The sequence below is a fragment of the Gobius niger genome, assembly GCF_951799975.1.
Source record: "Gobius niger genome assembly, chromosome: 13".
Classification (NCBI taxonomy): domain Eukaryota; kingdom Metazoa; phylum Chordata; class Actinopteri; order Gobiiformes; family Gobiidae; genus Gobius; species Gobius niger.
In genome coordinates, this window is record NC_136864.1 from 16,315,675 (window position 1) to 16,330,011 (window position 14,337).

Genomic DNA, 14,337 nt, shown 5'->3' on the forward strand with positions numbered 1-14,337 from the left:
AGTACTTGTGGTATCCCAAATGAATTGAAAGTGAGCTTAATGTCAGAGGCTGGTTCAGGTGAGGGGAGTGCGGGGAGTCAGGGTCTTATCTCCAGCTCAGGCATCCTCTTTTACTGGGCGCGTGCGTGGGAGTAGCCGAACGCTTGCGCGCACTTGTTGCTGCAGAGCCACGGCGCCTCCAAGTGGCCATGTTTGACACTGTCGTGCACGGTGCGCGTGCGGGAGGAGGGCTTTGAGCTTGTTGCTGGGGCTGAAGCGGGACGGCAGGGCGAACGGACGGTTCTTCTAAAGGCACATCCAGCGGCTTTATTTTCCTCTTTTATTTCCCGTGCCCCTCTTGTTCTCTGGGCCGTTTCTCTTCTTGAAATGCGGAGGTAGTTTACAGAGGACCAGTCACGCACCAAGGACTAAACTTACTGGAAAAAGTTTGGGTAAGCACCAATTTTACGCACAGCGGTGTGCAGTGTCTCCTAGTTTATACCACTTTTTGTTTTTTATGAATGTCTTTTTATAGACAAAACAGGGCCGTTTTATTCCAGAGCTTATTTTGTGTCGGAAATATTACATTAATTTGGGGGAAAAACATCTTTATGCTGTGTTTCACGCACTTTTCTGTGTAGATAAGTGCTTCATGTGTCTGGATTAGGTTTCCTTGAATTGGCCTCACATCATTGAAATCAGCTATTTGGATTAATCTACTAAAGACGTTTGTGCCATGAGGATCTAACCTACTGCTCTTTACCTTACAAAGCTGCCCCACTCCTCTGGCTGGATGCTCAAGCGACTTCCAGGCAGCATGTGCGCGCGCTAGAGGGAGACAGACATACCGTCATGTAACCATAGATTTAATGAGACTAATGTACTTGACTTACAATTCATGCAAAGTGATAGGCTTCTGAAATAGTTGTGGCTTTTGAGATGGTCCTTCATGACGCCTGTAGGTGCAAAGATGCCTCTTTACATACTGAGAGCATAGTATGGTTAAGCATTTTACATTGCCTTAATGCAGTGTTTTTAATTTAATTTAAATTAGCCCAAGCCCTTGCCTCAATCTTCCTTTTCTTTGCGCAGCAGCTCGTGCAGGGCCCTTAAACGTAAAGACTATCACTTTAATGTGCAAAAAGCCAAACATCATAAGACAACAGAAATCAATTGTCTGTCAAACAATAGGCCTCCCTAAATAAAAAAAAGTCACACTATTTACAGACAGAAATATCTGAACTTACCTCTACTTGCTCTGGTTGTCCATGGATCAGGGGTCTCTAGGGGGCAGCAGAGCTATCTTTTTCCCATGGCCCTTTACAGCTGTTGCTCTCTGCTGCCCCTCTGTGTAAACAATCTGCCACAACTCAAAGTGTTCAAGTTGGTGATTTATGACAGATTCATAGATCTAAATAATAGAGTATTGCACATATGTTTTGAAAACATATGTGCATGCATTTGTTTTAGCACTATAACCTGTTGGACACTTCAGTTTTAAATGTTGCATATTTGAACATTTGAGAAACCTGTTGCACAAAATTATCGGCGGCCATTTTACTCTAAATGCACTTATATACTAATATATGTATCATTCTCTTTTATCTGCTGCTTCTGAAGCTTGTGAACACAGATTGAGGCTATAGGGGTTGTATTCAGTTATATTAGCTCAAGTAAATGTACTTGAGTAACTTTTTGAAGTAATTCCTTTTATCAAACAGTGCATTTTACTTCTACTTTAATCATATGTTAATTAAGTATCTGCACTTTTACTTGAGTAAAAAAGTAGTTACTTTTTCCACCGTGACTAAATCTTTACTTGGTAAAAGCTTCTTGTGATATTTAAAATATATGTGTTTTGTGTTTCATGCACGTTATTGTTATTCAGTATTTCCTTGTTTATGTTTTATGGATTTTCTTTGGAAATACTTACATTTTCACATTATATTCATGTTTTGTGTCTCATACTTTTGTGCTCATAATTTGTCTTTTGTGTTCAAACAATTACAAATGACTCAGACTAATCAAGTAGACCTTTCTCCAACTGTTTTTTTTCACTTTTTCCAGAGTAAATTTGGCTACTCTACCCACCGCTGTATAGAAGTAGCTCAGTCACTTCAGTAGCTGTGCAACTGTATTGATAAATCCACAGTATACTGCTATATCTATGTCTAAATAATCAACAAACTCTGTCCTCAAATCAATAAATAGACATTGGCTTTACAATGGTTTATTCAATTATATTTTTAAAGGGGGAGAAATGTAAGTCTAAAGCTTCTGGGCCTAACATTCAGTTCCAAAACACCACATACTTTACAATGATGGATCAAAAACAGCATCCATTTTTGACTTGGAATGAAAAAATAAGATAATACAAACATCATTACAAACTCTGCTGGGGACCTGAGCCAAGTCTGACCCCTGGATCTTCAATAGACCTGGTCTTGATTTCTTTTGCATTTGTATGATTTGTTTACGGTCAAACAATTTCTTTTTGTGTTTCATTTGTAAATCAATAGTCATGCTTTTGGACTGGTTTGTTGGATCCAGGGAACAGGCCAAAACAGTTACCTGAACTGTTTTCTTTTATTACATACAATTATATCATCTAAAATGTTTACCAATGTCCTTTTCTTTAAAAGATTGAGAGAAAGAGTGTTTTTCTGAAGTTGAGCACCAACGTCACCTGAAACCCTGTAATGTTCAATGCGTCTTCACGTGTCTTACAGAGGAAGATGTTGGGCTTAGAGGTCATCGCTCTCTGTCTGCTTTTCGGAGCCTTGACACACGGCCAGGTTCCAGAGTGCACCAGTGAGTCACCACACAAGGCACAATGGAGGACAGCGCGTTGAATACGATATTGGACAAACTAAAATATGCTTTTGTGTGCTGCAGAGAAAAACGAATGCCCCATAGATGTTTACTTTACAATTGACACATCTGAGACCATCGCCCTGCAGGAGCCACCCCCCGGGTCACTGGTGGAGAGCATCAAGGTACGCCCATCTCTACCCCCATCTCCTTACAGTGTCCTGATTTGACCCTATGTTGTTTCATTTACGTATTGTGTGGTGTCTGCAGTCATTCACAGAGCAGTTTGCCCAGCGTCTGGAGGACCATGAGTTCAGAGGAGCGGTGAAGATCAACTGGAACCTGGGAGGACTTCACTTCTCTCAAAGGCAGGAGGTGTTCAGCCGCATCGCCTCCAAGAACGAGTTCATTGCTGTGAGTGAGGTCCCCGTCTCTTAACTAGTGTGCAGCAGTTTTACAGTCTATAAAGTCGCTGGTAAATGACTATGCACCTGTATGGTCCTGTGTAAGCTGACTTCAACAACATTTATCTGCCATTGAAACCACACTTTACATAATATACAATACATTATCAACTTTATTCATATATATATATTTTATGTCGATCAGGAAGTTATGAATACAATTTTATAATTTTAACTTTCATTTGACATATTTTAGCTCAGAAAGTTGCTGCTTCAAAGCCTTGGTGCATCAAACAGTAGTTGATATTATACATTGTGCAAAATCTATAATATTTGTACCCAGTAGAGGGCAGCAGAGTGTTCAGCTTCAAGGCTTTCCACACCCATTGGTTCATCCACAAGTCAGCCTTTCTCTTTGGTCCTCATGGCGGGGAGCTGACATTGCTGCAATACCACCCCCTGGTGGCCGGGGCGACTCCAAAAGAAACAGAGTAAAACGGATTCCAATGGAGTCTTTGCGCCTCCCTAGCACAGCTTAAAAGCCTGGCTCCAAAGAATTTGTAGTTAGCAAAATTCAGAGAGCGAGAACAAACTTTAGTAAACGATCAAGCTCCGTTTCCCTTCACCCTGATTGGACTTGACAGGCCGGTTCACAGGAAAGCTTGTCTCATTGGTCAAAGTGATGGCTTATGTCTGAGATCAGCAAACTGAGGGAAAAACATAATTTAAGAACAACACTGACTAAAACGAACGCTTCCTCTTCGCTCTCCTCTTCTACACAGTGACATCACCGACAACCTAGGTGCTAGCAGGACAAACTACAAACTATTTCTCCCACTGTGAGTCAAACACTGTCCATGCCCTGAATATATCGATGGTCAGTCGCCAGTATTAAAGGGTGCAGGACAAACTCCATGCTGCGGAAAATATTTATATCACGATCTTCAAGACAGTTTTTAAATATCACATTTTTTTTCTCATATCATGCAGCCAAAACTAAAGCAAGAAAACATAGCAACACGGTTCACTTATACTTTTACTCACAACAATAATAACTACACTACAACTACACTTAAAAAGTAGCCTTAAATTAAATGCATAAAGTCAGCTTTCCACCATATTAAATGAAAGCAATGCATTTTTATTTAATTATTGCTTATTCTGAACGTAAAACTTGATGACGTAACATTTTAAATATTATGTCGATCACATTGTAGATCATATTTGAGAAACATGTTTGATGACTGATGTTTCTTTTTGTCTTTTCTGTCAAAAGGGGGTTTCAAACATCCGTTATCTGGGGAAGGGCACCTACATCGACTGTGCCATCACCAACATGACCCAGGAGATGCTGCGCTCGCCCACATACCCCAGATCTCTTCGGTTCGCTGTGGTCATCACTGATGGACACGTGACCGGAAACCCGTGCGGGGGCATCAAAGTGGCAGCTGAGAAAGCTCGCGACGAGGGCATCCGCATTTTTGTCGTTGCCGCTTCAAAGAACGTGGATGAGAATGGGCTGAAGGAGATCGCCAACTCCCCGGCAGCCGTCTACAGGCGGGAATTCATGGCTGTGGACCTGAGCCAGGGGAGGCCGCTCATTCACACCGACACCATGGACCAGATCATCAAAACTATGGTACTACTACTTCATGGATACGACACGTACTGACTTATAAATCACCTTTATTCTCTGCTAACAAATGCTCTTGATTTTGTTTGCACAGAAACATATGGCCTATGTTGAGGTAAGACAATGCACTTCTAATGGTCAGTCTTTTCATCATCTCTGACTTATTAATCATGTGCTCTTCTCCTCACAACACAGTGCTACAGTGTGTCCTGTTTGGAAACGACCGGGCCTCCTGGTCCAAAAGGCCACAGAGGACAGAAAGTGAGTATTTCTACCTAAAGATTTTAACAGAAATCAATATAAAAACACTAAAGCCAATGAATGTGTTTACATACAATGGAATATCCTAATCATAATAAGACAACTGGATTACTCTGAGCTAATTCACATTAGTAAGCACTGTTGTCCATTTATTTCTCTCTCTTTACCTGTTCTATGATAGTTTAGTGAAACTCATTTTAAAACAGTCTTGATAAGAAAATGATTGGTCATGTACACTGGAATATGCCATTTACAGTGGTGCATTTAATCTTTTTATTTGAAATCAGTTTGCGCAAACCTATGTGAGGCAGCTGATGTCTGTGGTAATGCAGGACAGTCAGCGCCGTTCTGTTGTACAAAAGACGGCTTTTCATGGACCTATAGTGGACAGACAAAGGTAAATATCTAGCTCTACAATTTGAAAGGACAGGAGGACAAAATTAACTTTTGGGTCAGCATAACAACCATATGGACGGAAAGCTTCAAATACTGTATTTACACGTCATTTTTCAGTTGCTTTTCTATTAGTTAGTTGAATCTCAACGTCTGACACCAGTTACCTAAACACAGTTGCTAATAATTTGACAGCCTTTTAGGCAAGTTTGGCACTATATTTTGTTCAAGCGCACCCTGTGATAGGGCTGCACGGTTTATTGATATCGAATCGCAAATCGAGGTTTGATGACTGCAATAACCAAACCTCATGAGGATGAGGTTTGTTTTTCTGCTGTCTCTGTCTTGAGTGATAGATGTCACCGATCAGAATTGTGGAGCCTCTGAAGTGTTTAGATCAGGGGTCTCCAACAGGCGGCCCTTTGATTATTCAATCTGGCCCCTGACCTGTAGGGAAAGTAAGTCTCTAGCGGCTAGAGACTAGAGAATTCATAACTCCGCACAGGAATGGGCTAGAGTCTAGCCCATTCCTGTGCGGAGTTATGAATTTTTGAAGAAATAACTAGTATGCTCACTCTAGCCACTAGGGGGCAGCTTAAATAACGAAAGGAAAGAATGACCAGCAGAGGGCACTGACATAATAAGAGATCAGGATATAAACAACACATTATAGCCGCGTGGTAAATGGACTGTCTGGCTCTGGCTACATTAGTAGCAGAGTATGGAGTGAATAAATAATGACTACAGTGTAGCAGAAGGTGAAATACAAGTATAAGTCGTTTTTATGAGGCTTAAAGTCCTGTCAGGCTCATTATTATTCATTCAATGAAAAGGGTTTCCTCAATAGTATTAACCCAATCAAAACATATTTTGCTGGAGCTATTGATTATGGATCCCGGCAATACACTACCTATATATTTTAGTCTCCAGGGAAATTTCTATCTAGACCTCTGGTTTAGATAGATGCTATTTGATTCCATCCTGGACTTATTTTAGTCATGTGGCTGTCCCCCAGAGGTACTCTGAAAACTCTGAAACTAATCCAGAAGAGGGCATAAAACCAAATATTTTTTAAAGTAGATTTTTGCGTATTATTCTAATGTGGAGCAATTTGAGCAATATGTTGTTTGACTAAAGCCTAAAAGTAACACTAACAGTGAGCAGTTTAAACATTTCAATGGATCAAACATAAAAATCTAATCACAATCGGAATGTTTGTCCAAAAAATTGCAGTTAGGTTTTTTGTCAGAATCGTGCAGCCCTACCTTGTGGTTTGTTGAAGTCCCTGTCATCCCAATCGATTAAAAAATGGTGGCGTCACATTCAGGGACTGAAGGCATGCTCGCAATGGGACGGATGAGATGCAGCTACGCCACGCTGGATCAATCGCATGTATTGATAGGCTAAGATCGGCGTCACATAACCAGCATCCGCAATGGCGACTTAATTACAGTCATTTTATTTGATTGTCAGAGTGAGAAATGTAGGAGCGCAAAGCAGCTGGGAGTTATATTTCTTATCTTATTAATTTTTGCACAATACAAAAGAACAAAATAGCAAAAAATTGCACAGAATCATCACTCAATGGAACTGGTTTGACGTTTGTTTACATTGGCCACATCATCCAATATGGCATCGGGGAGAATTTTCGTCACGTGACCAATAAACCACCATGTAAATCTGTTTCCGTTACACAGGGAGCAAAAGGGGACAACGGTGAGCCAGGACTGAAGGGAGAGAGAGGTCGTCCCGGAGACCCAGGTATCGAAGGTCCCATTGGTCAGCCTGGTATCAAAGTAAGAAACACGTCTAAGTTATGAAGACAAACTGCTTTATATACTACTACTAACCTGTGTCATTTGCGCCTTTTATTTAGGGAGAACCTGGTCTAAAAGGGGAGAAGGTATGTGGGATTGATTTATTTATAAACACAATAGTAACTTAATGCTGTGATGTTGGAAAAAATATGTTTCTCTTGTTTTTTGCAGGGAGAGTTGGGCGCCCAGGGGAAAAAGGTTGGTCAGCCATTTTAATGTTAATTATTTTATTTTCATGATATTTGTACATTTTTGTAACCAGCTTGTGTATTTTTCCTGACTTCAGGGCGCAGGTGGTATTCCAGGTCGTGATGGAAGAGACGGACATAAGGTATAGCTCAATTTTCTATTCAGAAATGTTGTTATGTTGTTGACTCTTGATACTCATAATCAGCATGTAAATTCAGTATTTTTTATAGAGCTTCATTTTTGGTTTTAGGGTAAAATCGGCCGCATCGGTGCACCTGGCTGCAAAGGAGATCCGGGCGACAGAGTAAGGCCTTTTGCTCATTACTAACATGATATAATATAACATTTATCATTAAGTATTAAGGCGGTGATTTGTGTGCATGTTTAGGGCCCTGATGGTCATCCTGGAGACGTTGGTGAGCGTGGTCCTCCTGGAACTGGTGGAGAGAAGGTTTGCAGAGCTTCACACAAAAGAAATAATACTCTGGCTTTGGATACAGCGTTAATGTTATTGTTCTGCAGGGAGATGCGGGTCGCCCTGGCAGAGCCGGCTCACCTGGACCAGATGGAGATGGTGGACCAAAGGCAAAAACTAAAATATAATAATAATGTGTTCAAGTCTTTGATGCTGTAGTGCTAAATCTAATATTACACTATTTGGTGTTCAAAGGGGGAGAGGGGCAGTCCTGGTTCACCCGGTTCCCCTGGACTTAAAGGAAACGCTGTAAGTCTATTCAATACACTTTGTTAGCATGCACTTAACACAATGTCACTCTAACTAAGCAATGTTTTGTTTCAGGGGACTCCCGGACAATCTGGGCCCAGAGGAGAGCCAGTAAGACTGTTTTTCCTGTGCATAAAACGTTTTGATTTGATATTCATTCGGTGTTTGTTGTGACTATGTAGTTATTTACAACACTAAGCCATCCACTGTCTGGTAACATTGTCTCTGTAGGGAAGAAGAGGGGACTATGGACCAAAGGGCGCTCAGGGGCCATCGGGAGGTCCAGGTGAAAAGGTGAGTTTTGTTTCGCACTTAATGTATTAATTTTTTTATGTTTCAAAAGCTTTTACACATGACATTTCTATTGATTGCTGTTTCAGGGTGAAATGGGACCAGAAGGTTTGAGAGGACTTGCAGGTGAATCTGGAAGCAAAGGGGCGACGGTGAGTTTTTGTAACCTGTCCTGGTCGGGATATGTGTGCCTCATCATTATAGTTCGAAAGCGTCGATGAGTTGTCTTGTCTTAAGCCTTCTCCTTGTCCTCTTGCTGTTACACAGGGCGACTCAGGTTTGCCTGGCCCCAGAGGACCACCAGGGGCCTCCGGAGAAACTGGACGAAATGTAGGTCATGGAACAGTCTGTGTGTGTTTTTTGAAACTGTCAACATGTAACATTGGATTGATTGCAGGGCACCAGAGGTGATCCCGGTGATGCTGGACCACGAGGCGAGCCGGGCCTTGCGGGACCAAAAGTAAATGTGCTTTTATTTTATTTTACTTCTCTGTTTGATATCTGTGTTAACTATTTGTTTCGCATCCAGGGAGATGTTGGAAGACCTGGCTTTAGCTTTCCTGGATCAAGGGGTCCACCGGTAAGAAACACTGCACTGATCATTGGATAATTATTTTTTCAAAACTCACACAGATGTGCCCTGATTGTAGGGAGAAAAAGGTAACGCAGGAAACCGTGGACCTCGTGGGGGCAGAGGAGACTGTGGGCAGAAGGGCGGACCTGGTAACAAGGGCGGTCCAGGAGAAGCAGTGAGTGGTCCTTAGAGTTTCATGTAAAATGTGGTTTTACAATCTACAGTTGTACAGTTTCCTCTGATGTTTCCTAATAGGGCGAGCCAGGACCTAGCGGTGAACCTGGTCCAAGAGGTTCGCAAGGACAGGGGGGCCGTGATGTAAGTAAAGCATAAATCTGAATCACATACAATACATTGCACTCTGATAATATTAAATTTGAGTTGGTTCCACTGTAGGGAGATCCTGGTCCTGAAGGAGATCCCGGCCTCACTGTAAGAACATTTTGACTAAACTTATCATTGACAAATCATGAAACAATGCCTGATGGGTAATGTTTAATTTGACCAGGAATGTGATGTGATGAACTACATCAGAGAGACATGCGGCTGCTGCGGTGAGTTCAGAACCTTAGAAAAACTTCAGATTTGATATTCACTCATTCTTATTTATTATTTATTATTTTATCTGCAGACTGTGAGAAACGCTGCGGGGCCCTGGACATTGTGTTTGTGATCGACAGCTCAGAGTCGGTGGGACTGACCAACTTCACTCTGGAGAAAAACTTTGTCATCAACACCATAAATAGACTGGGATCTCTGGCCACAGACCCCAATGCCGAGTCAGGTACAGCATAGAGGGCCTTATTTAGCCTCTCTCAAAGTCATGAATGAATGGTATGAACGTTGTCTGCAGGCACTCGTGTGGGAGTCGTTCAGTACAGTCACAGCGGGACCTTCCAGGCCATCCGTCTCGACGACCCCAAGATTGATTCATTGTCGGCTTTCAAGGTCTGGTCTCCCACACAAACGCATGAAACAGAGCTTTGAACTCTCTTCTCATACCTCAGGCAGACAGTTCCCCCTCTGTAATTCATCCAGATGTTTTTAATTAGTCAAATCTGGTGCTCTTTCTCTCCCTAAGTGTCAGCACATTTCCCCCGTGATGAGTTTTCACAGCAACATTTTATCACATTTACTCATAGGGCAATACAAAGACTCCAAAGTCAGTATACTTTTTTAGGCAGCCCCAAGCCACAATAAATTGCATCAGGGGGCATCTGTCTTTATGTTTTCAAGCATTTGATACATTTATACTGTACCAAACGTATTTCTCTGTTTCTTGTTTGTAGGAAGCAGTGAAGAGGTTGGAGTGGATCGCTGGAGGAACCTGGACGCCATCTGCTCTAAAATACGCCTATGACAACCTGATCCGTGACAGTCGTAGAGCTAAAGCCAACGTGACTGTGGTAGTTATCACAGATGGCCGCTATGACCCCAGGGACAACGACACGCTGCTCACCTACCTCTGCAGGTGCCTAGGACTAGAGGGAAACACATCTGGCCTTTTGAGTGGCTGCTAAGTTTAACTGTGTGGTCCTTGTGACAGTGACCCTCGTGTTGACGTGAGTGCGATTGGTATTGGAGACATGTTTGATCAGATCGAGGAGAATGAGATTCTGAAGAGCATCGCGTGTCAGAAGGACGGCAGGGTCCTGGGCATGAGGCGGTTCGCAGACCTGGTGGCCGAGGAGTTCATCGACAAGATCGAGACAGTCCTCTGCCCGGGTACACATCAGAAATCCTTCATCACCTTACTCATGTTGAATATATTTTTTTTTGTGTGTGCCTGCTTTAATAATGAGTTTCTGTCTGTTTCAGATCCCATTGTGGTCTGTCCTGAACTGCCTTGCAAATCAGGTAGGATTAACACTTTAAAAATGAAAGTATCACCAACCACTGATTGGTTACAAAGGTTCAAATATGGTTAGAGTCTGTGCCCTGATCCATCTAATCTACCCTCTGCATCGTTAATGAGGTGTCTGTGGGACAACGCCCACAATGTTATTCGCCTGCTTCTTGCAGAAAGGGGCGTAACTTGGAAAGCCCCTCCCCTATGGAAACCCCAGGCAGTGGATGGCAGTCCCTCCTTTGTGCCCACCTCAGTGGAGGGCGTGTCCAGTCTGTTGGGCAGCCTGAGTGAGCAGCAGTATGGAGTGGGCGTGGCCACCATGGCGTATGCAGCGCAGAGAGCCAAACTCGCCCACGGCGCAGACAAACACCAGTGGACTCAGACGTTCATCGACTCCTTCAAATACGTCTATGCAGACATTATGGGCGACCCAGAGAAAGCCATAAATCTGTGTTAACTGCTAACCAAGTTACCTCACCATAGGAGACTGACCGAGACATGGGTCTCATCTAATACGCTTACTGAGACATTTGAACTAATATTAGCTTTGTATCAGACAGCTGAAAATGTGCTTTTCAACAGAGCTTATTATGCATGCTGCTGATCCTTTAGTGAAGTATTGTATTTATTGTACAGAACAGGACAGGCCAAAGGTCTAGATTATTACCTCTAAAGAAAACCTTTTTTTTAAAAATAATTTTGCTCTTAGTTTTACCAACCTGAAATAGCCTGCTTAGAAAACTGACTTTGTACTGTATTATTTATTAATTCAATTTGCTGCGTGATGAAAGCAGTGGCTGGTGAAGGTCATCACTCATATCAAACTTAATACATGTTAATAGCTGTCAATATCATTACTGTATCACTTTGGTCAGATGTTGTTTCTGCTGTGAAACCTTCATTCTATTATGTTGCTCCTTTGCACATACTGTATCCCTGCTTTGTGGTACTGGAAGTGGACTTTGTGTCCATCTGTATTTGTACATGTACTGAACATACTGGAGGCATGAACAATGCTGTTTTAATAAGGCTTTGACTGGCGCATGATTTGCATGCCAGCTGATTTATATCTGTATCCATGTAGTTGATTTGTTTTCAGTAGGAATTAAAAGTTTGAAAAAGGGAATTTCTCTTGATGGTCCTTAGACTAGACTAGAGTCCTGCATGTATAGCATGTGACTGCAGAGCTTCGATCTTTGTTCTCAGACCATCTGGGTGCAAGCTGCACATATGATCTGATATGAACCTCTGTCTCTTTTATTCAGAGCCGGCTGTTGCCAGTTGTGTCCAGAGGCCTGTGGATATTGTGTTCCTGCTGGACGGATCAGAACGGATGGGGCTGGAGAACCATCGCCGGGCTAAAGAATTTATTGAGAACGTAGCTGCACGCCTCACCTTGGCCAGTGGCCCTTCAGACGAGAAGAATGCCCGTCTCGCTTTGCTGCAGTATGGCAGCCCCACCGAGCATAATCAGGAGTTTGCACTCACACACAACCTCACAGTGATCTCTGACTCTCTCGGTGGAGTTAAGTACTTGGACTCCTCCTCTGCTCTGGGCAGTGCCATCATCTACGCTGTCAACAACATGGTCCTCTCGCAGGTAACTAACGTTCTGTTGTAGTTGCATTCCATTAGTGATACATACACTAAAAGATTAAACTCTACTAGCACCATACACCAACTCTCACCAAAACCGTCACTGTGTTGCAGCGAACCCGCGTGGCTCGGCGAAACGCAGAGGTGGCTTTCGTCTTCATCACTGATGGCATCACCTCCAGTGAGCAGCTGGACGAGGGCGTGTCCGCCATGAGAAGAGCAGAGGGCGTTCCCACGGTAATCGCAATGGGAACAGACACAGATGAGGAAGTGCTGAGGAAGGTGGCACTTGGAGACACGACAGCTATTTTCAGAGGAGCTGACTACACTATGCTGAACAAACCAGCATTTTTCGATCGCTTCTTCCGTTGGATTTGCTAATGAGGACCTTTAATGCTTTCAACCAGAGTAAACAAATCCATAGGACATGCGCAGCTCCAGTGTTAATTCAAAATAACAATTTTACCTGGTGGGACACACTGGGTGGCACAAGCTACTGCTGAAACAGGAGCTAATTTAAATCTAATAGTTCCAAGTAGATCAAACCCCACACACAAATTGCATGTAATTGTTCATTTAGTTTTCTGTTCGTTCTCATCCCACGGACACAAGAAGCAACTTCACCTAAAGACAATAATACTGTCCTCGAGGAGATCTATGATTATTGAATGTGTGACTTGAGGTTTTATTTTTGTTATCATTTTAGTTTTCAAAAGGTTTCAGTTTTCAAAAATGTTTTTCACTGTTTGTCATTTAAGTCAGTATATCATTCATTAAAGGTGCTAAACAAATGAGAGAGAGAGAGAGCCACATGACTGGTTTTGAAATGTTTACTCCATAAAGTAACTGTAATTACTGTTTACATGTTTATGATGAAGACATGTCATTCCCAGGGAGGAGAGCACACACACGCCCTGCACAAAACACAAACATCTCACAATCACACCCACATTCACTATTTTCAACATTCACAAACACAAGAAAATGTCGAATGTACAAAATGTCCAAATAAAAACAATCTTGGTAAACCCAGCACGGTCTGTATTTTAATTGTTGATAGTTATATTAAATAATTATTTATATTTACAGCATATATGTAAATTGTGTGGAGAGATAATGTGATTTGTCAAATTCATTGACTCATTTATATTGCACTTTACAAGTTTGACATGCTTCTCAAAACACCACAGTGAAGCCTGAATCCTTCACTCTCTCCTCAATGGTCTTGCACTTCTGACGTCACATTCATCCATGTACATCATTAAGTGTCTTGCCCAATGACACAGCTATAATATGCTGTGGTCAATATGCAGAACAGGGATTGGACAATCAACCCTATAGTTTTGCAACATCTGTTCAGCAGCCTGAGCCACTGTGAGAATGTAGGTTCGCAGCAACTTGAATGTATGGCTCCACTCACAAAATAAACAGCAACTGATGGGCATCGCTAAATGCGTCGAAAAAGCAATAGAGCGACAAAAAAGTGACAAATAAAGCGAGATAGATCAACAAAAAAGTGACGAAAGAGCGACAACAACAAAAAAGCGACGAAACAACAACAACAATACAACAAAAACTATTCAAATATGTGACAAAAACCTGATAACGCGACAAAAAAAAGTTTGGATCAGTTTTGTAGGTCCAAGGTTTCAAATGCGACATTACACTGTTGCTCTCCAATCAAAAGGCTTTTAGATTTGGGTAAAGCCGAACTGGTGAAAATGTGCACGGTTCGGGTGTGGGTAAGTTAAACCAGGGGTGTCAAACTCATTTTGGGTCGCGGGCCGAAATTCAGCTCCCATGGCGGGTCGCGGGC

General features: G+C 42.3%; 1 protein-coding gene across 1 annotated transcript; it reads left to right on the forward strand.

The window, feature by feature from the left end:
- Positions 1-210: 210 nt before the first annotated feature.
- On the forward strand, positions 211-13,546 carry col6a2 (collagen, type VI, alpha 2). The gene is made up of 32 exons (XM_079568736.1): positions 211-431; positions 2,709-2,790; positions 2,875-2,975; positions 3,061-3,204; positions 4,471-4,833; positions 4,922-4,942; positions 5,023-5,088; positions 7,179-7,277; positions 7,358-7,384; positions 7,470-7,496; positions 7,585-7,629; positions 7,738-7,791; positions 7,876-7,938; positions 8,010-8,072; positions 8,158-8,211; positions 8,287-8,322; positions 8,443-8,505; positions 8,592-8,654; positions 8,770-8,832; positions 8,900-8,962; positions 9,032-9,082; positions 9,153-9,251; positions 9,332-9,394; positions 9,473-9,508; positions 9,585-9,630; positions 9,708-9,860; positions 9,930-10,024; positions 10,366-10,547; positions 10,623-10,801; positions 10,895-10,933; positions 12,191-12,525; positions 12,636-13,546. Exons 2-32 carry the CDS (start codon positions 2,715-2,717, stop codon positions 12,900-12,902), a joined length of 3,036 nt encoding a protein of 1,011 aa, XP_079424862.1. The 5' UTR covers positions 211-431; positions 2,709-2,714; the 3' UTR covers positions 12,903-13,546.
- Positions 13,547-14,337: the final 791 nt, after the last annotated feature.

What these genes read in the sequence shown, in the direction of transcription:
- col6a2 (XM_079568736.1), top strand. Translation starts at nt 2,715, where the DNA reads ATGTTGGGCTTAGAGGTCATCGCTCTCTGTCTGCTTTTCGGAGCCTTG. An exon ending in AAGGACAGGGGGGCCGTGAT is followed by an intron (nt 9,395 to 9,472) that starts GTAAGTAAAGCA and finishes GTTCCACTGTAG; the next exon opens with GGAGATCCTGGTCCTGAAGG. An exon ending in TGAACTGCCTTGCAAATCAG is followed by an intron (nt 10,934 to 12,190) that starts GTAGGATTAACA and finishes TCTTTTATTCAG; the next exon opens with AGCCGGCTGTTGCCAGTTGT.